This window comes from Sus scrofa, chromosome 10 (genome assembly GCF_000003025.6).
Source record: "Sus scrofa isolate TJ Tabasco breed Duroc chromosome 10, Sscrofa11.1, whole genome shotgun sequence".
NCBI lineage: Eukaryota > Metazoa > Chordata > Mammalia > Artiodactyla > Suidae > Sus > Sus scrofa.
The window spans coordinates 11425509-11448650 of NC_010452.4; the positions used below are offsets into that span (position 1 = coordinate 11425509).

The window sequence follows — 23142 nt, forward strand, 5'->3', positions numbered from 1 at the left end:
ACTGTTGACCTGGAGGTGTTGCTGGACTGCTGACGGCTGCCTGGTTGGTGGTTGGCTGGTTTGGACTCCTTTTCCCGTTTTGGTTAGGTGATTAATCTGTTTAGAGCTTCTTGCAATTTAGAGCCTCTTGTATTGTGTGCTACAGGGTGAGTACTCGAGGGCAAGTCAGTTCATCCCGTGGCATAAATGCATCGTGATTATGTATTTGTTTGGAAGCGTACTATTTAAGGATAGTTCCAGTGCAGTTCCTGTTGTGGCTCAGCAGTAATGAACCCGACTAGCATCCATGAGGACGAGTTCGATCCCTGGCCTCACTCAGTGGGTTAAGGATCCGGCGTTGCCATAAGCCGTGGTGTAGGTCGTAGACACGGCTTGGATCCTGAATTGCTGGGCTATGGTGTAGGCTGGCAGCTACAGCTCAGCTCCGATTAGTCCCCTAGCCTGGGAACCTCCATATGCTATGGGTGTGGCCCTAACAAGACAAAAACAAAACAAAACAAACAAAAAGACCACCCCAGTGGCATACCAGGCAAGGCCTGTTTTGAATGATCTGAGATCACAGGTGGGTAACAGGATGTTTGCTGGAGGTAAATACCAACGTGGGAATCTTTACCTGTTGTGCCAGTTCCCAGCAGTTGCCTTAACTCAGGTTCACATGAGTGTATTTTCTCGTAACTTGTGCCTCTGTGACAGCTGCTAAGTCCTCTGATCTGCCTCCAGTGCTCTCTCTACTGGGTTGAAATCAAAATATCCATTTTAATTATGAGGAATTTCCAACCCAGCTTCCCGTGGGAGGGGACTAGCGGGTATCATCTGACACGAAGGCCAGCGGAGCTGGTGAGTGAAGGTGATGTCGCAGCTGCGCCTGCGGGACATGGATGAGGCGTGTAACCAGGGCAGCCGGGGTCAGAGCGCCCGGACCCTTTGCAGCAGCAGGCATCCGAGCAGAGCCTCCTTCCATAGACGGGGGCAGCGGAGGAGGGGAAGGGGCGCTCGGACCCGTGCTGGGTGACCTTCGGTGAAGCGTCAGTAGTCTGTGCTCTGGCCCTCGTGTGCAGAACAAGATGACAGGGAGCTGGGTAGCTGTCATCCCACGTTCTGTCCCCGTCCCTGTGGACTGCGTGCAGCGCGCTGTTGCGGGGACAGGCAGGCGGCCGCCCTGGAAGCGGACACTGAGCGTGTGCTTGGACCCGGCTTGTCCGCTGGGGAGTGGCCTCTGTGAGCAGCCTCGACGGTCTCCTGCCTCCCCGTGCATTTGCACAGGCGGTAGGGGAGGAGCTGCCCCCCGGGAACCGAGGCGGGTCTGCTTTGCTTTCGGCCGAGCGCTGCCTCTGCTCCTTGGGCTCTAGCAGCTTCCACCGGCACGGGGTCTCGGTCTGTCCGGGCAAGTCTGTCAAACTCTCATGACTTCTGCTTTGCAGGTTAACATGGCTGCCCGGGGGCCCCCTCCTTTCCCAGGGGCGCCCCTCCTGAGCTCCCCTGGGGGAGGCCCGCTGCTGCCGGCCATTCGATACGGACCTCCGCCTCAGCTCTGCGGGCCTTTTGGGCCCCGGCCGCTTCCTCCGCCTTTCGGTACGTCGCCTGCAGGGCGGTCAGGGACGGGGCGGGTCTGCGCCTTTTCCCTGGGCCTTGCTGTGGTGGGAACAGGTGCTCGTGCAGGGCCGTCCAGGGGGAAGGGACAGCTGCCCGAGCCCGTGTTAGCTTTTCCTTCAGTTTCTCAGCGCACACGGAGCTGCTCCCCGCCTGGACTGAGCTGGGCAGTGGGCATCCCGTGGCCGAGGAGGGGCTGTTTACAGAAGGTCGGGACAGGACCTCTGCCCCCTCTCCCACACACCAGGCCCTGCAGTGGACGCAGTTAACTGTCCCGACCCCCAGGGCCTGAAGTCAGACCTGGGGGCCCCATCATGGAAGCATGCACAGCGGGTCACGGGGTGTCAGGAAGGGGAGAGGAGCTGTCGCTCCCACTGCGGGGTCGGTAGGGAGGCCACGGGAAGGAGAAGGTGGGATTTGATAGCTACCAGGTAGAATGTTGCTGAATTTCCTGAGGTGGAGCTGGAAGGTCTCTCTCGGCAGGGCAGACACCTGAATTTTGCTGGCACACGTCCGGCCATGAGCTCAGCCACCGCATGGGTTTTAAATTGATACAGTAACAGTGGAATTGCCCTTATCTGAATTTCCACGCAGAGAAGCCCTGTTTCCATAATCCGTCATCTTAGTACATATGTAAGACTTCCAAGTACAAATCAAGCTCTTAGGAGACAAAGACGCAGAATGGTGTCGCAGAAAAAAGGCCCAAGCTGGGAGGAGCGGGTTTAAAGCCGGCCGTGCTGCTTGGTGGCAGGCCCGTGGCTGTGGGCATGTGCACCAGCCTTGTGGAGCCTTGGTTTGCCTCGTCTCTACGTGGGTGTGTCGCGGCCCTTCGTCTGGGACGTTAAAGGCTCACTTGCCTGGAGCCACCTGCAGTTAGGTGTGTCCTGTCTGTTCACACGACTTCCCTTTCATCTTTCCAGGTCCCGGGTTGTGTCCCCCACTAGGATTAAGAGAATATGCACCAGGCGTGCCACCAGGAAAACGGGACCTGCCTCTCGACCCTCGAGAATTTTTACCAGGACACGCACCCTTTAGACCTGTAGGCCCTCTGGGTCCAAGAGAGTACTTTATGCCTGGTGCCCGGCTCCCTCCTCCGCCCCACGGCCCCCAGGATTACCCCCCTTCCTCTGCTGCAAGAGACTTGGCACCTTCCGGCTCGAGGGACGAGCCCCAGCCCGCCTCCCCAAGCGCCGGCCAGGACTGTGCCCAGGCTTTAAAACAGAGCCCGTAATCATGACCCCGGGCGGGCAGTCCGAGACGTGGACTGCGCACCATGCATTACAGGCAAGGATCTCACTGGCTTCAACATCCAAAAGTTTATTTTAAAAGATTTGTTTTTAGAACTAAGCTGCCTTGGCAGTGTGCATTTTTGAGCCAAACACTTTAAAAAATATCATTTCCCCTTGAAAATCACCTCGTGAGCTAGAGCCTCCTTACAACGTTGAAATGTGCAATAAAGAACACCTGTGTTTTAGTCAATGTAGCTTATGTAACTGCTGATTTAGAATGTCATCAAAAATATGAACATTTCCTGTGGAAATGCTTTCAGAACATGTATTTCCATTTATTATCCTCTTTTCGGTGTATACCAGTTGAATACAGAGCAATGGTATTTATAAGCTTGATTTTTAAAAAATACTGGGTCCCATCGACTGTTATGCTAAAAATGTTTACTAAAAGATCACTAAACTATTGCCTCCTTGCTGAATTTCTTAGTAATAGTTCATAAAAGTTTGGTTATTAATATTTCCCGTGTCTGTTGATTCATTGGCTCGCTCGCTCACGGGACCGGGCCTTTCGGAACCGTGTGAAGAGAAGATGGTGACCTGGCGGCGCTGGCCCCGCTCGCCCCCTGCTGCCCCCTGCGCAGAGCGCCTGCCTCGCATGTGTCCTGACCATAAAAGCAGAAAATTTCTTTTAAAAAATGTAGTGTTATTTCTCTTAGGTCTTTTTACCACTGACTTTCAAGGAATATGACAGGGAAAGACCAGAGCGCCTGACTTCAGTTGCTTGTGTTGTGGATACCACTCCCAAAGTAGTACTGGAATGCTGGCACCGGACTTTAGAAATCAGTACGTCTAAAAACCATACCCGTGGGGACGCCTTGTCTTTTCAACAGTGTTTCTAAGAGCTAGCTCGGCAGACCCTTTATAGTAACTTCGTTGCACATTTCAGAAAGTCAACATTAGATTAAATCAAAGTGAGCCAAGGCTGATCTTCTTGTCCACTGCTGGATTACAGCCTCCTGTGCTCTTAAATTCTGTGATAGAAGATTAGTGACCCTACACTGTGACTTGTCACTATTACCGTATTTGCTCCATCAGGGAGGGATACCTTGTAACTAAAGAAGCAAAGCCTTCACTGTTTAACAGGGAACGTCATCTTTATCCTGAACTACTGAAAACGACCACTTAAGGGAGATACAGACCTTTGAGGCGCTCACACCATGGCACAATGGGTTAAGATCCAACCGCAGCGGCTCGGGTCACTGTAGGGCATGGGTTTGAGCCCCAGCCAGGTGCATAGGTCCCAGCCGCAGCTCCAGGTGAACCCCTGGCCCAGGAACTTCCATGGGCCATGTGGGTGGGGATTAAAAAAAAAAGACGTGAACCTTTGAAAGAAGACAACGCTTCCACAATTCATAACAGATACATGGGATTTTTCAGGAATAGAGAATTCTGTCTATCCTATTCAATATCAAGAATGGAGACATTTAAGAGGAAAACTCCATAGTTAATAACATAGGTTGTTTTTAACCATGTAAAATAAAAAGCTTAAGTCACAAGTACAACTTTTGAGTATATCAATCTCTTGAAATAATGAAGTTAATTTTGAATCTGAAATAGCATTTAAATATAGGTTATACCAGTTAAGAAGGTAATCAAGTAGCAAAATTTATTTTTCAAATCAAATCTGGAGCCTTTTTTAAAAATTTTATTTCTAAGGCCTTTTTTGCTGTTTATATTTCATATTATTGCAAAATCAGTAAGTTGTAGAGAAATTCCATGCGTGGCTGACCTGCACACTCCTGATGCCCTTGTGGTCACCACTGCCTCCCAGGACCCTCTTCCCACTGTGCAGAGCCCAACCGGCTGCCCATCTGGAAGGGGCTGGGGCTGGGGGCTGTCACCCTCAGTTCCGTCAGACCCTGCCACCCCCTGCCATCCCCAACGTCACACCTAGATCAGAGGTCACCTCCAGCTTCCGGGCTTTGGTGCTAAAATCATCTCATTTACAGAGCAGCACTGTTTCTGCTTCTACAACGGTTGAGGTTATTATTGTTCAATGGCTGATGTTTTTCATTGGAAAGGACATTCAAATACTTTGTGGGACGTGGAGCCTTCTGTGTTTACTGCATCAAGGCAGTCGCTCATTTTGCTATTTCATTCAGGTCCAAATTAAAGCTAAGCTAGTCACACAGTGTTCAATTTTAACTTAATACTGATGAAAGGCATCTGTAGTTCATCGCAACCAAACTTTTGTAAATGATAGCTTCATATAAATTATCCCCCCCTTTTTTTTCTGGCCATGTGTAAGGCATGTGGAAGTTCCCAGGCCAGGGATCGAACCTGTGCCAGAGCGGTGGCAACGCCAGATCCTTAACCTGGAACTTCCTCAGTTACCGCTTTGGTCTATGAGAAAACAGAAAGAACAGCGTATCAGTTTTGCTACATTTTAATGGTAGGATTTTTAAGGGATTATTTTTTAGGTCTCGTCAGCAACATCAGACCAAAGGTAGCGAGTACTGCACAGGGTACAGAGTGCTGGCAGGCCCCTCGACACACGGAGAAAATGTGCTTCTTGCCCTTGAGGAGCTTACAGTCTGGGGGGAAGGGGGCTGACGACTCACAGTCTCAGAGCTGAGTGAACCACAAAGTCATCATTAAGGCAAATGCTTCATCCCCTCAAGCTACTGTGGGCGGAATCATCTGGGAACTAATCTAATCAAGATGAGAGGCAAGACTGATTTTGGCCGAGAATTCTTCAGGCTCAAATGGTTTTCAACGTCCATCGTAGTAAACAGAATTGACCTAACAGACAACTGAAAGTGGAGACTAGATCTCTCGAAGTGCAAGGGCTGGAATCTAACTGTGGTGACTTATTTTAAAAAGCAAACAGACGGAACGGCACGGTGAGGCTTGTTACACTGGCTTAAAAATGGGCCAAGCACTGGCCCTGTGCCCTCCTTGTGTCGGCCTTGGTCACGTAAATGGTGACGTGAAAGGCGTGGGCTCCCCACCTGACCCACAAGAAGCAAGAGAGCCCACCCCAACTCTTAATGCCCCATGTATCAAACAGCCACCTGTGTGTACTACCCAAGTTTTACTCACGCCCCATTTTGAAGGCAAAAGAACGTAAATAGTCAAATTACAATAAGCTAATGACCTGCATATTTCCATATGGATGAATGTCAATATATCTAAATAGGAAATAAATGGCAATCCTATCTACCTATATAAAAAAAAATAGCGTATCTCCAGACCTGCATCCTCATCACTACAAGAAGAGGATGCAGGTTTTACAGTTTCACAATCAGTTGTCAGAAAAACAGCAGTGATTCCTGCAGTAACTTGTTAGCGTCTGACTCAGATTATTTTTAGATTATGTAATTTAGAAGACATTATAAACCCATCCAAAGTCTGTAATGATTCTGAGATGGTTCCACCATCATTAACCCTAGAATGACTCTCAGGAAGAGGAACCAGATGGTGTAGGAGAAAACTAATCAACAAGACTAAAAATATGCTCACTTCCAGAAAAACGATCGGGTCTGGAAAAATCACAGCTACAACCTGGGAACACTCCCACCTGGGACACTGACTTGGCCAAGGCACGCTGTTTCTAGGCAGGAACACACGAGATCCGGTGAACCCAGGCGTCTGTGAGGAGCAGCCTGGGGCAGCATGAAGAGGTCCAGTTCAAGCAGTTTCATACTGTGCTACCCACGTCTACCCAGAGTGTGACATTAACTTGAAAAACCAAAGAGCATATCAGAGCAGAAGTGAACAGGTGTGTAAACTCTAGCACATTCTTATTGCTGTATTAAGTCTGAAGGTGAGCACATCCCACCCGCAACAGTGTTCCAGGAAGCAGGGCAGGAGGAGTGGTAAATGAGAAAGGAGACTGTTAATTGCACAATAATAGAAAAGGGAAAACATTTCGAGATCTACGCTAAGCCTGTGTCCAAGGGAGTCTTCCAGGTCAGTGAAGGGCCGGGCTGGAGGTCCGAGGTGCAGCCGAGTGACGGACCGCCGGCGTGCGTTCGCTGCCGGGTGCGGCCTGCGTCCTGCCTGCTGAAGGGTGACTATGCTACACAGAGCTGTGACAGTCTCAACTGAGGGGGAGATTCACAGACGTCCAGGTCACTCATGTCAGGATCATTCCTTGTGCAAAGTCTGATGTAGATGAAGATAAAGTGGTTTCTTGGTCAATAACTGCAGTTTCTTTCTTTTAAAGTCAGTGGGTTTCTTGTATCTGTAACCACAGCAGAAAACCACTGGTCACTGATCTAGTCCAAAGTCAGGTACCAAGAGGGGTTCTAGTCACCGTTAAATGAGCAGCAATTCTGCACCGGCATCACTTACAGTTCTATGACGATGGGCCCAGGTCTGATTTCATCCATCTCCATAAAAGCAAAACACTTGGTGCTGGTAAACCTTTTTTTAGGCTTGTAGTGTTTGAATTCAAAGAAAATAGCTGCACCTAAGGAATTAAAACAAAGCGCATTAGCCAGAGCCGGCGCACTTCTAGTGGGTCCATGAATGCCCTTCCATCACGAGAAGCCTATGAAAAAGGGACAGCTGGCATAATTTTACAAAGTAAACCTTTGCCAAACAAGCTCACTGCTGACATGACTGTGGCTGTCACCCCAAACTTCTGTTTCTGAACCGAGGGACATGTCCCCAGACCCAGGTCTACAAAGTAGAGCAAAACGTCTTGAGCCGGCAAACTCCAGGATGTGGATGAGGTGTAGTTATGAACCATCAGGAGCAGAGAGTAACTAACCATTCCAAAAAGAACACGGACGATGCCTAAGTATGAACATTACTCGCAGACACTCTAAGTAGAAAAGGCACACAAAAGAGTTCTTCAGAAAATCCAAGCTTAGGAGTTCCTGTCGTGGCTCAGCAGAAACAAATCCAACTAGCAACCGTGAGGTTGCGGGTTCGATCCCTGGTCTCGATCAGTGGGTTAAGGATGTGGGATTGCCGTGAGCTGTGGTGTAGGCCGCAGACACGGCTCGGATCTGGCGTTGCTGTGGCTGTGGTGTAGGCCGATTTGACCCTTAGCCTGGAAACCTCCAAGTGCTCAGGTGCAGCCCTAAAAAAAAGAGAAAAAAAAAAAAAATCAGAAAAAAATCCAAGCTTAAATGGTTTCTCTTCCGTTTGAAATAAAAACTCAAAAGTTCAATTTTGGCGGTGTTTTGAGTTCAAACTACATAAATCATGCACTGGCTCAGCTTTCAAATGTTACCTATTTCCTGATAGCTTTTCCAGCGTCCAAGTCCCGCTGTTGCCTGGAATGAGGCGCGCTGGCGTAAAGACGGGGCGATGGAGGACGAGGGTTTCAGGAGCAGGGGTGTCCTGCACCCTCCCCAGTGAGCAAATGGTGACGAAAAATTCAGTTTTCTTTCCCCCAAAGCACAGCAGATGAGCGCGCTCCACCTCCCCAAAGAAAAAGCCAAAACGGGAAGAAGAAATTGCCTCATCCACGCAGCCAAGGCAACTCATCTCTAGAGGGACACGGGGGGACGCAAGGAAGCCAGGGGCTCGCTCTGGACTGGCGACTTAGTGACACGGCCTTCGCCGGAGCAGTGCTGGATCCGGCTCTGCCCTCCAGACGGTCAGCACACATCAGTACTTTCCCTGCGGATCACACTCAGAGTGACCAGACGTTCAACAGTGCTCGTCAGGGTGCGCAGCCCTGGCGCCTGGGGCCAAATGGAGCCAGCGCTTCTCCAATCAGGGGAGGAGAGAAAAACCACCGGCCCAGGAGACAGAGGATGCGGGCAGGGGAGAGACGGGCGTGTTGGCTCTGCTGCTCACAGGCACCAAAGGAGCACGACGGCCGGCTTACTGGTGCCCTCTGTCCCCAGGTGTATGACCCTGCCATGTCCACAAGGGAGGAACGTCTCTTCTCCCTTTTGTGACAATAAGGGAGGCATTTTATTTTTTAAAAAACCTCACGGATTTTTAAGACAGCAGATCACAGAGTTCCCGTCGTGGCTCAGTGGTTAACGAATCCACTAGGAACCATGAGGTGGTGGGTTCGATCCCTGGCCTCACTCAGGTGGTTTGAGGATCTGGCATTGCTGTGACTGTGGTGTAGGTTGGCAGCTACAGCTCCGATGAGACCCCTAGCCTGGGAACCTCCATATGCTACAGGTGAGGCCCTAAAAAGACAAAAATAAATAAATAATTTTTAAAAAAAGGAACCAAAGGATAGCAGATCACATTTCTTAGTCTCTTCAGCTACAGGATTCTTGTCATCATGACTATGTCTGAGGTCTGAATAAATGTGAAAATAAAATCAATTTGAAAACAACATTAGGGAGTTCCTGTTGTGGCGCAGCAGAAACGAATCCAACTAGGAACCATAAGGATGTGGGTTTGATTCCTGGCCTCAATCATCAAGTTAAGGATCTGGCGTTGCCCTGAGCTGTGGTGTAGGTCGCAGATGCAGCTTGGATCCCGCATTGCTGTGGCTGTGGGGTAGGCTGGCAGCTGTAGCTCTGATTTGACCCCTAGCTTGGGAACCTCCATGTGCCACAAGTGAGGCCCTAAAAAGCAAAAAACGAAACTAAATAAAAAATTAAAAGATAAACATTAAAGTCCAAATATGATACCATCATTTTAAAGAAGTTAAATTTTTTTTTATTATCCATCTGCATCATCTGTAGATAATCTATTTCCTGCATTCCCGGGGGGCATAGCTCTGTACTTCAAGGACATTTATGAGAACAAAATGCCAAGTGAGAACAGCAGGGACAGTCCCTGAACTGCCTGTAAACAAAAAGGCTCATCGACAGCATCAGTCGCAGTTAAAACGACCGTCACGGTACACGACAGAGTCAAAGCTGGAGAAAACGAAGAGTCAGATTCGGAATCTGGGTCCACTTTTAGCACCACAAACCTTTGGTTAATTTTTCAACATGCTTCTGGAGCTCAATGTCCACATTGAAATGAACGTATGTATCTTCTTTTCTCGAAGCCACAGGAGTGTCCTGCACAGGAGTTAAATCTATGCCATTCAGATCTAGGGAGGAAAGAAATGTTCAAATACACAGACACACACACTGCGAAGCAACCACAACGGGCTGTGCTTCCTAAAGAGGCAGCAGCTCAGGGCAGAGTCTTAGGTGGACAGAACTCCCCCTGGTGTGGCAGGTACCTCAAGGAGGCGGGTTTGCACCTGGAGGGGGCACTGAGCAGAGAGGGTAGGAGCCCTGGGGGCGGGGGGAAGCCTCTTACACCCAACAAACATGGATCCCTCGAGTGGGGAACAGGCCAGGGTATCCCTGGGAATCATACTTGGGGACGTGAGCAATACTCCGCAGTGGGGTCCCTACCCCTCTTTCCCAGCCTTGATCGGGTGCACGATGTGGAATCCCAACATTGCCAGGACGCCTCGGCGGTGTGCAAGTCAGAGGCCAAAAAGGGGACACGACAGCTGCGAGGGAAACCTGTCCATGACTGGACAATTTTTATATACATTATCTAAACCCTCATTCTGTGTGCTATGGCGTCAGCTGGTTTACAATAACCAGCTGGCACACCATGTATGGTACCCGGCTGTAACTTCTGGAGCCAGCAATCATCCAACTGAGTCAAAATCAACACAGCTTCATTTAATGACGACTCAGTCTTTTTTTGTGGCCGTATCTATTGCACGTAGAAGTTCCCAGGCCAGGGATCAAACCCACACCATAGCAGTAACCATGCTGGCTACATAAGCCCCTGAGCCACCTAAGACTCCACTCCTCAGTCTTAAGAATTACTCAAGAGACCCATTTAAGGGACTTAAAACAAGATAGTACATTTGGTTATTTCAGGTCCTGAAGAAACTTACATAAAACATGTTTCAGTTTAGTAAGTACGCAAATGTTACATCATATCTACATTACATTTAATATTTTAGTGTTCACTCTTGAATGCCAGATGCAGTTTTGTGAATGGCCTATCAGACAATGTAAGGTATAAGTATTTTCCAACAGACCACAGAGTTGAGAACGAGTAACATCAGAAGTTAAAGCATCGTAGCATTAGTGCTGGGGGTCACGGGTGCCTCCATGTTCAAAATCTCTGTGGCTGCAAACCTCCTCCTTTGATTTGGCACTAATGAAACCCATGGGTTGGACTATTTCTATGAGTTGGTAAAAGTTCCCTCCATTTAATTTCAGTCCAATCTGTTTCTTTGTCTCAAACTGCAAGCTGATTAACTGTAGATTGGATTAACTGTGTAGTAATTTCTGAATAACAGTATAACTTCATCCTCAATCACCCAATAATTATTTTTAAAAGACGGTCCAGTGCTTTACAAATAAACTGCTTTATATAAAATGCTTGGCAACAACCAAAAAATTCAACCACTGCAGTTTCCCTCAAACCAATGACCAAAAAATTTGCTCTTAAGGAATAAATGGTTTGCCACCTTGGATGCTAGGGAAAAAAAAAAAAAAAGCCTAAGCATAATCATGCTTAGTAACGATGGTAAGGATGAGAGAGACAGGAGTTCCCGTCGTGGCTCAGTGGTTAACGAATCTGACTAGGAACCATGAGGTAGGTTAAGGATCCGGCGTTGCCGTGAGCTGTGGTGTAGGTTGCAGACTTGGCTTGGATCCCGCGTTGCTGTGGCTCTGGCGTAGGCCGGTGGCTACAGCTCCGATGAGACCTCTAGTCTGGGAACCTCCATATGCCGAGGGAGCGGTCCAAGAAATGGCAAAAAGACAAAAAAAAAAAAAAAAAAAAGGATAAGAAAGACATCACTTGTCGAAGTCGCAGGGGCCATGCTGGGGGTGTGGATGTTTGTGGATATGACTGTGCCCCGTCCCCAATCATGACTCCTCGAAGGCCCCCTTCTCCTCTACTTGTGCAGGGCTCTCCTCAGAGGCCTCTCCTGGACAGGAGCAAGGGCCTAAGGCCGAGGCGTAGGAAACAGAACCCTGGGCTTGGCAAAGAAAATCACACACCCCTGGGAGGTGGGCGACATTGTTTCAACCTGTTTCCTGAAGGATCTATCTGCTGTGAAAGACGGTATGTCTGTCTAGTCAGCACCTGCTGATGGAATCAAAGAATCAAAAGACACACGCAAAGAAAAAAACCAAAGGCGAATGTGAGTGTAAGCCATGGAGAGGAAAATATTTATTTAGTGGGTCTCTCAAGTGTCTGGTGAAGGAGAGACAACCACCTCTTGTTAGTGATTTTGTCTCCCTGGAAAATGAACTAAAATGAATTGTCACAGATACAACCCACCCCCCAAGCCCCCACAAGTCCCAAATGAGAAGCAGCGCTGTAAAACTTGCCAGAAGGAAAAGAGTTACACAAGACACAAAGTTATTTACCTTTCACACTAACTGTGATATAGGGATCAATGCACTGCCCGGCATCTTTCAGGCCAATTTTCTCAATTCTGATAGTGAGTAAGGTCATTCCTGGTTCAGACGGCAACCTTGGTAATAAGGTACCTGGTGACAGAGAAACAGCATCAGGAATGAGCTCCACCCGTGTTTCCAGAGTAAATCCTTTAACCACATGGGGGAGATACTGTTTGGCTCTAACTGGCTTAGTAATGAGCCATGCATTACTTTGGTTCCCCAAATTCCAAGACACTTGATATTATTCTTTTCAAATTCTTAGACACAAGATATATCTACGCTTCCATACTTTATATTCAATGCCAAAGCGCAAATTACCAACTCAAATTTAAAACTTCCACGCCAGGAGGTCCAATTACTAATCAATAACGTTTACAATATATATACTTCACATATATATATAAATAATCTAGAAAATTTACTCCAAATCACAACATAAAGTGATAGAACTAAGACACAAAAAGCTTTTAAACATGTTACATTCATCTAAAGTCTGAAAAATTTCATACCAGATTTTCAGTTACCATTAATGGAAGAAATGACTTATAACTTAATATTCATATACATAATTGAGTAATTTTAGAGTCTAATTTCCCACTCCTTTCCTTATCCTCTTCTAGATGATCTAGTCTCTCAGAAATTAGTCCTACTGGGAATGCCACATAAACTACAAGAGAAATTGTATGTTTGAACTCTCTTCCATACATCAATTAAATTTTTAAAAACTGAAAAACTACCCAGAACCACACAAAAGCATTCCCTACTGAGAAAATGACATGAAGAAAGGAATCAACTGGCATTCCCATCGTGGCTCATCGGAAACAAACCCGACTAGGAGCCATGAGAACGCGGGTTCGATCCCTGGCCTCGCTCAGTGGGTTAAGGATCCGGCGTTGCCATGAGCTGTGGCGTCGGTCACAGGCGAGGCTCGAATCCCACATTGCTGTGGCTGTGGTGTAGGCTGGCGGCTACAGCTCTGACTGGACCCCTAGCCTGGGAACCTCCATGTGCCTCAGGTACAGCCCTAAAAGACAAAAGACCAAAAAAAAAAAAAAGAAAAAAGGAATCAACTGTACAGTTTGTTCATTTATTTCAAATAATTGATGGAAAACAGATGCTAAGAAAAGTTGATTTTAATTGAATATGTATATCGTACCCCAAACTATAAAACCTAACGTTTATAAAGAATTTTGGTTGGCATTCTTCAAGTTTCTTCCAACGTGTTATCCCGCTTTTAAAGATGAAGTATTTGAAGTGTGTGAATCAATCAACTTACCACATTCAAAATATTTTACATTTAAGTGACTGCAAACATGCCTGATGGAATTTTGGAGGTGAAGAAAATGTTCTCGACCTGACAGATGCACAACACTCTAGACTGACTAAAAGTCACAGACTTGTATACTTACAAAGAGTGCATTTCATGACAAAAAATTCCTATAGGAAATTCCTATAGAAATTCAAGAGTCTTGGAGTTCCTTTTGCGGCTCGGTGGGTTACGAACCTGACTAGTATCCGTGAGGATGCGGGTTCGATCCCTGGCCTGGCTCAGTGAGTTAAGGATCCAGGCATTGCTGTGAGCTGTGGTGTAGGTCACAGATGTGGCTTGGATCCCCTGTTGCATTGCATTGCTGAGGCTGTGGGGCAGGCTGGCAGGTGCGGCTCTGATTCATCTGCCGCAGCTGTGGCCCCCCCACCAAAAAAAAGAAAAAAGAAGGAAAGCAAGCAATACAAGGCTGATACTTGTTAAAGAAAACTGCTGGGTGATGAAAGGTCAAAGCAAACCCAAAACTCCAAGCAGTATCAATACCATTTCAAAAGTAACATGACAGGGAGTTCCCATTGTGGCTCAGTGGTTAACAAATCTGACTAGGAACCATGAGGATGTGGGTTCGATCCCTGGCCTTGCTCAGGGGGTTAAGGATCAGGCCTTGCTGTGAGCTGTGATGTAGGTTACAGATGCGGCTTGGACCCCATGTTGCTGTGGCTCTGGCGAAGGCCGGCCACTACAGCTCTGATTCGACCCCTAGCCTGGGAACCTCCATATGCCATGGGAGCAGCCCAAGAAATGGCAAAAAAAAAAAAAAAAAAAAAGAGTAACATGATAAAATTACTTTTCTGTCTTTTTTTTTTTTTTTGTCTTTTTGTCTTTTGCTGTTGTTGTTGCTATTTCTTGGGCCGCTCCCGCGGCATATGGAGGTTCCCAGGCCAGGGGTTGAATCGGAGCTGTAGCCACCGGCCTACGCCAGAGCCACAGCAACGCGGGATCCGAGCCGCGTCTGCAACCTACACCACAGCTCATGGCAACGCCGGATCGTTAACCCACTGAGCAAGGGCAGGGACCGAACCCGCAACCTCATGGTTCCTAGTCGGATTCGTTAACCACTGCGCCATGACGGGAACTCCAACTTTTTTGTCTTTTTCTTTTTTAGGGCCACACCTGCGGCATATGGAAGTTCCCAGTCTTGGGACAAATAGGGGCTGCAGCTGCCGGCCTACACCACAGCCACAGCAATGTGGGATCCGAGCCACATCTACGACCTACACCACAGCTCACGGCAACACCGGATCCTTAACCCACTGTACAAGGCCAGGGATTGAACCCATGCCCTCTTGGTTCCTAATCAGGTTAACTCTGATGAGGGAACTCCCTTTGAACTCTTAAATGTGTTTAAAACTTGTTTATTTTTGCAACTATAATAAAGAATGAAACCACTTCAGGGTGAAACCTATGCCTGGTTTTTGCTACACAAATACTTAATTCTGAGTTCAGCCTAAGAAATGAGTGGGCATGGATTTCATTTTCAGCTGTAATGAGGGGTTTTCTCGCTCACATATTTAAGAAGTTGAAAATCGCAGCTGCTTTACTGTGAGTGTCAGGGCCTTCTTTCACGGAAATGCAGAGCCAGCCTAAGGCAGAGCGGTGACTGTCGAGTATACAGTTAGACCGAGGCCCTCTGCAGACTCTTCTCCCGGCATCGCAGGTTCTCAGGCCGGAGACCCCATTTATGCTCAGCAGTAACAAACCCAACTAGTATGCACAGCACTAGGTCACAGATATGGCTTGGATCTGATGTTGCTGTGGTTATGGTGTAGGCCTGCGGCCACAGCTCCAATTCAACCCCTTAGACGAGGAACCTCCATATGCCTCAGGTGTGGCCCTAAAAAGAAAAAAAAAAAAAAAGTTCAAGAAATCAACACATTCGTATAATGTTTAAACTGCTAAGCCTCTGAAGTTTAATCATTTCATTAAGAAAATGTTTTTCAAAATCTTGAAAACTATACCTTAGGCTATTTTTAATTCATATTTCTTGGGCTTATAATTTTAATACCTTTTTATTCAACAGTCAATACATTTTTAGGCCATGAGAAACAGGTTGAAAATTTATGCCCCTAATTTACAGAAGTCCCCCTGTGGCACGGTGGGTTAAGGATCTGCCGCTGCCATAGCGGTGGTGCAGGCCACAATTGCAGTATGGGTTCAATCCCTGGCATGGGAACTTCCACACACTACAAGGGTGGCCAAAAAAAGAAAAAGAAAAAAAAAGAAAAAGAGAAATGTATACCCCTGATTCAAATGAAATCTACCAAGCCTATCTTTAGAAAAAGTCAACCCTATTTTGGCTTAACCCAATTATTTCACAAAAACTTGTAATATCAAAAAAAGATATCTACCTCCCAGTATCCCCCTCTCCCATTAAAGGTTGGCTAAAATACCACTTTCAGTTTTAAATGGGCAAAACGATTCCAGGTCCCATGATATCAACATACCACACCTTATCCATCATCAGCTTCACCACGGTGGGGGCTACCCCTCTGTGTGTGTGTCAGAACTCATCAACCTGCACACTGAAGACAGCGAAGTGTATACATGTAAGTGCACCTCAGTAAATCTGGCTTAAAAAGAGTCACAACAAACTTATGGCTCAATAGATTATATAAAATCAGAGATAATAAATAAAAGAAAAAGGTACAATGATTCCTAGAACCACTGCCACCAAAATGCAGACCCAGACTAGGCATCCCCGAGATCCTGGATTCTCTCAGAGTAACGAGGGTAAAAGTTTCCTGCTTTACAGTGAAAAGTTAAATGCCATCTTGCTCTTTCAGTGATTTCAAGGAATATCATTTTACAAGTTATTTTTCAATGACATTTTGGACAATAATGGTTCCAAAGTAACCAGAACTAATTCAACTACATGTACTTTGTTGGGGGGGGGGGGGCTGTACTTGTTGCCTGTGGAAATTCCTGGGGCAGGGAATGAACCTGAGCCTCAGCAGATCCTTAACCACTAGGCCACCAAGGAACTCCTTACATGTACTCTTTCAAAAAAGAAATTCGGAGAAGAGACGTGTTCAACCTACCTTTCTGTATCTGAGACGAGACATTGCAATGCCTTATCAGAATACAAAACTGTATTCAGTTTGGGCTTAATCTTACATAGCAAATGGATTTAATTTATGGCAGAAGAAGTTTTTTCTTTTTCTTTTTCTTTAATTTTTTTGGTCACATCCACGGCATGTGGAGGTTCCCAGGCCAAGGATCAAACCCATACCACAGCAGTGACAACGCCAGAGCCTCAACCCACTGAGCCACCAGGGAACTCCACAAGTTTCTCTGCATCTCAGTAACCTGAACCTCATAAGGTTCTTGATCTATCTGTACAGGAAGTGAGCTAACAACGAAGTCAGATAGAAATATATACTTCTGGAAGCTATAACAATTACAACACATGGTGTAAAAAGGGACTAACAACTATTTGGTCAGTGAAACAGCAGGATAATTTCCCTCACCATCTCAGCAATTTTGAAATTCCCTACTCATATGTCAAAAGCAAGAAGAAAGCCCCTCTTTCTTCAGAGAGCAAGGTAAGTAAGAGTGAATGCACTTATACCAAAGAAACATTATTAGGAAGAGAAGCTACCATCTATTCTTCCTGTGCTTTTCCCAGGAGAAGGCACTACCGTCTTCACTGAGATGGTGGTTATAGAATAACCACCTTGCTAATATTCGGGACGGGACAGGCGCTGTGCTGAGAGCTTTCTATGCAGGACCTGGCGTTATCTTCACAGGAACCTTATGGGTCAGGCACTACTATTATCCCATTTTTAAAAATTTGATTTGTTTATATTCCATTCCATAAATTATTAAAAATAAATTTTATTGGAGCATAGTTGACTCAGAAAGTTGTGTTAGTTTCATCATCCCATTTTACAAATAAAGAAATTGAGGTTCAGACTGGTCGAAGAATAGATACAACTAGTACTGGCTGGAGAGCAGACTGAAGCCCAGTTCCTGTCAGTTCAAGCCTACCCTGCTCCTACTCCTTAACTCCTCCTTCCCAAGGGATGTTATAAACACTTGGACGTCACTACGTGACTTCACTGCACTTCCCAGATAGTGCACTTGTACCAACTGAAGGTTTGTGGTAACCCCTGGTCAGGTCTATCGGGGCCATTTGTCACTCCATGTTTCTGTGTCACATTTTGATAATTCCTACAATATTTCAAACTCTGTCATCATTATTATATCTGTTACAGTGACCTGGGGCCCGTGACTTTTGACGTTCCTGTTGTAACAGCCGATACGGTGGAATGTGCAAGAGGACTAGAATTAGAAGGGGAGCCTGGTGCCATGACTGAACTTAGCAATTTCATGAGAGAACTTTAACACATGAGGAGCTGCTGCTTACAGATGAGCCAAGAACATGGTTTTTCAAAACGGAATCTACTCCTGCTGAAGATGCTATGAAGACTGCTGGAGTGACAACAGGAACTGTAGGATAGTACATAAACTGAGGTGATGGTTTGAGAGAATGGAGTCCAGTTTTGAAAGACGTTCTCCTGTGAGTAACATGTTGTCAAACAGCACTATGTGCCACAGAGAAACTGTGAAAGGAAGAGTCAGTCCAAGCAGCAAATTTCATTGTCTTAAGAAGCTGCCACAGCCACTTCAACCTTCAGCAATGACCACACTGATCAGTCAGCAGCATCAAGATAAGCCCTTCCACCAGCAAAAAAGTCACAACTCACTGAAGGCTCAGATGATAGCGATTTTTAGCAATAATTTTTTTGTGTGTGTTTTTAGGGCCACCCCCACAGCATATGGACGTTCCCAGGCCAGGGGTCAAATTGGAGCTACAGCTGCCGGCCTACACCACAGCTCACAGCAACGACAGATCCTTAACCCACTGAGCGAGGCCAGGGATCAAACCTGTGTCCTCATGGAGCCACAAAGGGAACTCCAATAAAGTCTCAATTAAGGTGTGTACATTGTTTCTTTAAGACACAAGGCAGGGAGTTCCCGTCGTGGCGCAGTGGTTAACGAATCCGACTAGGAACCATGAGGTTGCGGGTTCGGTCCCTGCCCTTGCTCAGTGGGTTAACGATCCGGCGTTGCCATGAGCTGTGGTGTAGGTTGCAGACGCGGCTCGGATCCCGCGTTGCTGTGGCTCTGGCGTAGGCCGGTGGCTACAGCTCCGATTCAACCCCTGGCCTGGGAACCTCCATATGCCGCGGGAGCGGCCCAAGAAATAGCAACAACAACAACAAAAAAAGACAAAAGACAAAAAAAAAAAAAAAAAAAAAAAAGACACAAAGCAATTGCACACTTAACAGATTATAGTGTACACATAACATTTATATGCACTTGGGAAGCCAAAAAAATCTTGTGACTTGATTTTTTGCAATACTCACTTTATTGCAGTTCCAGATCACTCCAAGATATTACCAAAAGAGTGACCTGGATGACACACATAAATTGTACTTAACTGTACTTTCTGGAGTCTATTCTATTTGTTTGTTTGTTTGTTTGTTTGGTTGGGTTTTTTTTTTTGTCTTTTTGCCTTTTCTAAGGCCGCTTCCCACGGCATATGGAGGTTCCCGGGCTAGGGGTCTAATCAGAGCTGTCGCTGCCAGCCTACACCAGAACCACAGCAACACGGGATCCAAGCTGCGTCTGCAACCTACACCACAGCTCACAGCAAGGCCGGATCCTTAACCCAGTGATCGAGGCCGGGGATTGAACCCACAACCTCATGGTTCCTAGTTGGATTCCTTAACCACTGAGCCACGACGGGAACTCCTCTGGTCTATTCTACAGTGTACCACAGTCTCACAGCACACTGGTATACTTCCCAAAGTGACCTCATTCATCAAAAATGAAAACTAGGTGCTGTGTAAGAACAGAAGAGAGTAACCAAGACCCAGCTGCCTGCCCAGGTTTTCACAGAAAAGCCTCCCGAAGTTCCTGCCGTGGTGCAGCAGGTTAAGAACCAGATTCGGTTTCCGTGAGGATGCGGGTTCAATCCCTGGCGTTGCTCAGTGGTTAAGGATCTGGCATTGCCACAAGCTGTGGTGTAGGCCTCAACTGCAGCTCCAATTAGACTCCTAGCCCAGGAACTTCCATACGCCAATGTGGTCATTTAAAAAAAAAAAAAAAAAAAAAAAAAAGGAAGAAGCATTGCCATGCAGTTGTCACTTTTCTAAAACGAGACGGGAAGAAAAGCGCCTGTGCTCAGGTATCCATCCTCCCTGGGTCCAGGTTTAACGACCACAATTTGACTAATTTCAGAAGCACTCAGGGTAGCGTGCTGAAAGGCTTATTAACGTAGCAGGCCTGAGAAAAGCCCGATGACAGGCTGGCCCCGACTAGTGTCTGCAAATGTGGATTTGGGGACGGTGCCCACCATCCCTGATAAGAATCATCACTGTGCCTAAGCTGTCTGTGCAAACAACACATTTTTTTTGTTTGTTTTTTACTTTTTTTGCCCTTTCTAGGACTGCTCCTGCGGCACATGGAGGTTCCCAGGCTAGGGGTCTAATTGGAGCTGTCGCCGCCGGCCTATACCAAGGCCAAAGCAACTCGGGATCTGCGCCGCGTCTGCGACCTACACCACAGCTCACGGCAACGCCGGATCCTTAACCCACTGAGCAAGGCCAGGGATCCGAACCCACAACCTCATGGTTCCTAGTTGGATTCGTTAACCACTGCACCACGACAGGAACTCCACAACACGCTTTACATAAGCTCAATTATCTGCTTTCTTGCTGCGGGTCTGGGCAGAGGGTGCCTACCTGATCAGCCCCGAGCGACGGCTCTGGGCACTGACTCTCTTACGTGCTTCCCCAGGGGCCATTTCACGTGTGCCCTTACGCTCTGTTGCTAGAGGAGTCGAGCACCACGCTAAGGCCCCTGGGAGCGGGCTCCTGGAAGCTGCACGCGGTTTCCCCGACTTTGTCACATGCCTGGTCCCTTTGCGGATTTGGTTCCTGCTCTCGTCCCCTGGACTAACTCACAGCTGTGAGGACGATACAGGCTGAGTCCTTGAGTGAATCCCCAAGCCTGAGGGTGGCCTTTGGGACCTGACACGGACAGCAGGATACCTGGAGACCATACTTATAAAACAGCCGCCGCCAGGAACACGGGCACAGACACTTGCCTCAGACGGGCATGAGCCCTGGGAGAGGTTTTCACTCCCCGCTAACGCGGACCAAAGGAAGTTCCAGACGCTTGAGCTTGGATTGAGGAAGGTAACGTGTCTTTTTAAAGAGTGATACCCACCAGGAACTCTAGCAGGAAAGGAATCCGGAGCCCCCGCTCCGGCACCACCCTCGTCTTCGTCGTCTTCAATTTCCAAATTCTCTTCTTCACCTGGTGCTAAAATTCTTCTACATACAAAGGAGAGAAAAAACAGTGAGCCCCAGAGCTAAACATACTAGAGAAGCCTCATAGCTACTCATTTACTAGGTGGGATGTTGATTTTAAAAAATGCTGACATAAAAATGTTACCAAATGACTGTCAATGCTATCAGTGATACTAACATTGATAGAAGAAAATCCCAAAATATCTGACCAACAAATATCAAATAAGATGATGAAATAAGAATATTGGTGCTCATTTATTTTACCTCAAGGGGACAGGCTGAACATCAAATGGGAATTCTTTGTTATATGTAAGAATGTTCTTTAGGACTAAAACAAAGAGAGAGAGAAAGACATATGAATTCTTCCATGAATCAAAATAAAAAATTTATTGTAACTGCCTGTTCATCAATTTTACTATGCCTCTTAATACTTTTTTAAAAATTCCAAGCTTATCATCATCCAGAGCCACAAAGCATTTGTCCATTGAATGTCTCAGCAAAATGAAAATATCCACAGTATACTCCGAGTACCAGCAATTTCAGATTTCTGTCAGCCCTCCAAAGAGAGGGACTTCCAGATTCTCGGAACCCTTATGGACAATGAACCCTAAACAGCTCTTCTATGTACAAAGTCCTAGTGAGACATGGGCCACCAGCAAAAAAGAGTAAACCCTCCCTAGAATAATTTAGTTAAAACACTGGAGTTCCCATCGTGGCTCAGCAGGTTAAGAACCCAAACTAGTGTCCATGAGGATGTGGGTTTAATCCCTGGCCTTACTCAGTGGGTTAAGGATCTGGCGTTGCCACAAGCTGTGGCATAGGCCACATGAAGCTCAGATCCAGTGTTGCCATGGTTGTGGTATAGACTGGCAGCTGCAGCTTCAATTTGACCCCTAGCCTGGGAACTTCCATATGCTGTAGCTGCAGCCATGAAAAAAGAAAAAGGAAAAAAAAAAAAAAAAAAAAAAAGACTGGTATCAAAGACACATATCACATGGTGTCACTCACATGCGGAATCTACTAAAAAGTGAAGCAAAGGGCCTTGTTTATGGGATGGGAATAGATTTGGGGGCCGGACTTGTGGTTACTAAGGGGGAGCGTGGAGGGGGAGGGATGAACACACATACACACAACTATACAGACAACAGAAACTAATGGGGCCTCTGCATGGCCCAGAGAGCTCCGTCAGTGCTCTGTGAACTCCTGCAGGGGGAGAAGAATGGATACGTGTATGCGTGTGGCTGGTTCATTCTGCGGTACAGCTGAGACCAGTACGGCAGCGTCGGTCAACTACAGTCCAACAAAATTAAAAAAAAAAAAAAAAAAAGATGACCAAGGAGACGTACTGAAGCTGCTGCTGCTTCTTCTTTTTTTTTTTTTTTGTCTTTTTGCCTTTTCTAGGGCTGCTCCCGTGGCATATGGAGGTTCATCAGAGCTGTAGCCGCTGGCCTACACCACAGCTCACAGCAACCATGGATCAGAGCAGCACCTGCAACCTACACCACAGCTCACGGCAACGCTGGATCGTTAACCCACTGAGCAAGGGCAGGGATCGAACCCGCAACCTCATGGTTCCTAGTCTGATTCATTAACCACTTCAGGAACTCCTGAAGCTTCTTGTTCTGTGTCCTGATCAGATCTCCACTCAACTCCATTAAAAAACTAGTAAAGTTTATAGTAGCGAGGTTATAATTCGTAGAGCATTTTACCATAGTTTATTACATACATGTAATATATACGTACACACTATGTACATATTCATACACACACACACACATAGAATGCGAAGGGGATTTCTCCTTAAGAGAAGTCTTCAACCAGCATGGTAACACCCCTGTCCTAGGGCTGCGGATAAGTACATCCTGGCAAATCAACTTAGACAGGTGTTTCCCAATTGTGCCCACATCTGAGAGGTGCCACATGCATGGAGGGCCTCGTCCCCGGTCTTATGGAGTCCGGTAACCACCCGCAATTACGGGAAGGGGTGGTTTTAGTCGGCCACTCCAGAGCGTGCCTATGATTTTGTACTCAACTTATTCAGTCTAACTTCGGAGTCCTGCGGTTCAGAGTGAAAGCAGGAAGGCAGCTGTCATCCGCTGAGGGACCCCGGATGGGGGATGCAGCTAGACGCCTCCTTCCCACAGGAGAAGACCTGTGCTCGCCCACCGAGCCCTCCCCAGAGGCCTGGCCTCGCGTCCTGAGCCTCATCGCTCTCCTCCGATTCCTTCCCCTTGGCCCCTCCTCCTTCTCAGCAAGTGCGCACTGGGTGCCCACCACCGTTTTAGGTGCTGAAGACCCAGCAGTGATCAAGA

General features: G+C 47.0%; 2 protein-coding genes across 10 annotated transcripts in view; one reads left to right on the top strand and one right to left on the bottom strand.

Annotated features, from left to right (window-relative positions):
- MIA3 (MIA family member 3, ER export factor) overlaps nt 1–3336 on the top strand; it is a 66356-nt gene extending 63020 nt beyond the window's left edge. For 4 of the 7 annotated variants that reach the window (XM_021064137.1, XM_021064135.1, XM_021064133.1 and 1 more), the window contains 2 exons: nt 1422–1572; nt 2511–3336. In XM_021064137.1, coding sequence (XP_020919796.1) covers nt 1422–1572; nt 2511–2821 — 462 coding nt within the window. In that variant the 3' untranslated portion in view covers nt 2822–3336. The remainder of the gene's footprint in view (nt 1–1421; nt 1573–2510) is intronic. The other 3 variants (XM_021064136.1, XM_021064134.1, XM_021064138.1) reach the window with 1 other exon arrangement.
- The window catches only part of AIDA (axin interactor, dorsalization associated), a 36092-nt gene continuing 18199 nt past the window's right edge, over nt 5250–23142 (bottom strand). For 2 of the 3 annotated variants that reach the window (XR_002336125.1, XM_003130513.6), the window contains exons 5-10: nt 21095–21158; nt 20748–20854; nt 12152–12274; nt 9724–9846; nt 7176–7293; nt 5250–7065 (exon numbers count right to left, since the gene is read on the bottom strand). Coding sequence is in view for 2 of the 3 variants with exons in the window: in XM_003130513.6 (XP_003130561.3) it covers nt 6969–7065; nt 7176–7293; nt 9724–9846; nt 12152–12274; nt 20748–20854; nt 21095–21158 (632 nt within the window). In the remaining variant the exon portion in view is untranslated. The remainder of the gene's footprint in view (nt 7066–7175; nt 7294–9723; nt 9847–12151; nt 12275–20747; nt 20855–21094; nt 21159–23142) is intronic. The other variant, XM_013980033.1, reaches the window with a different exon arrangement.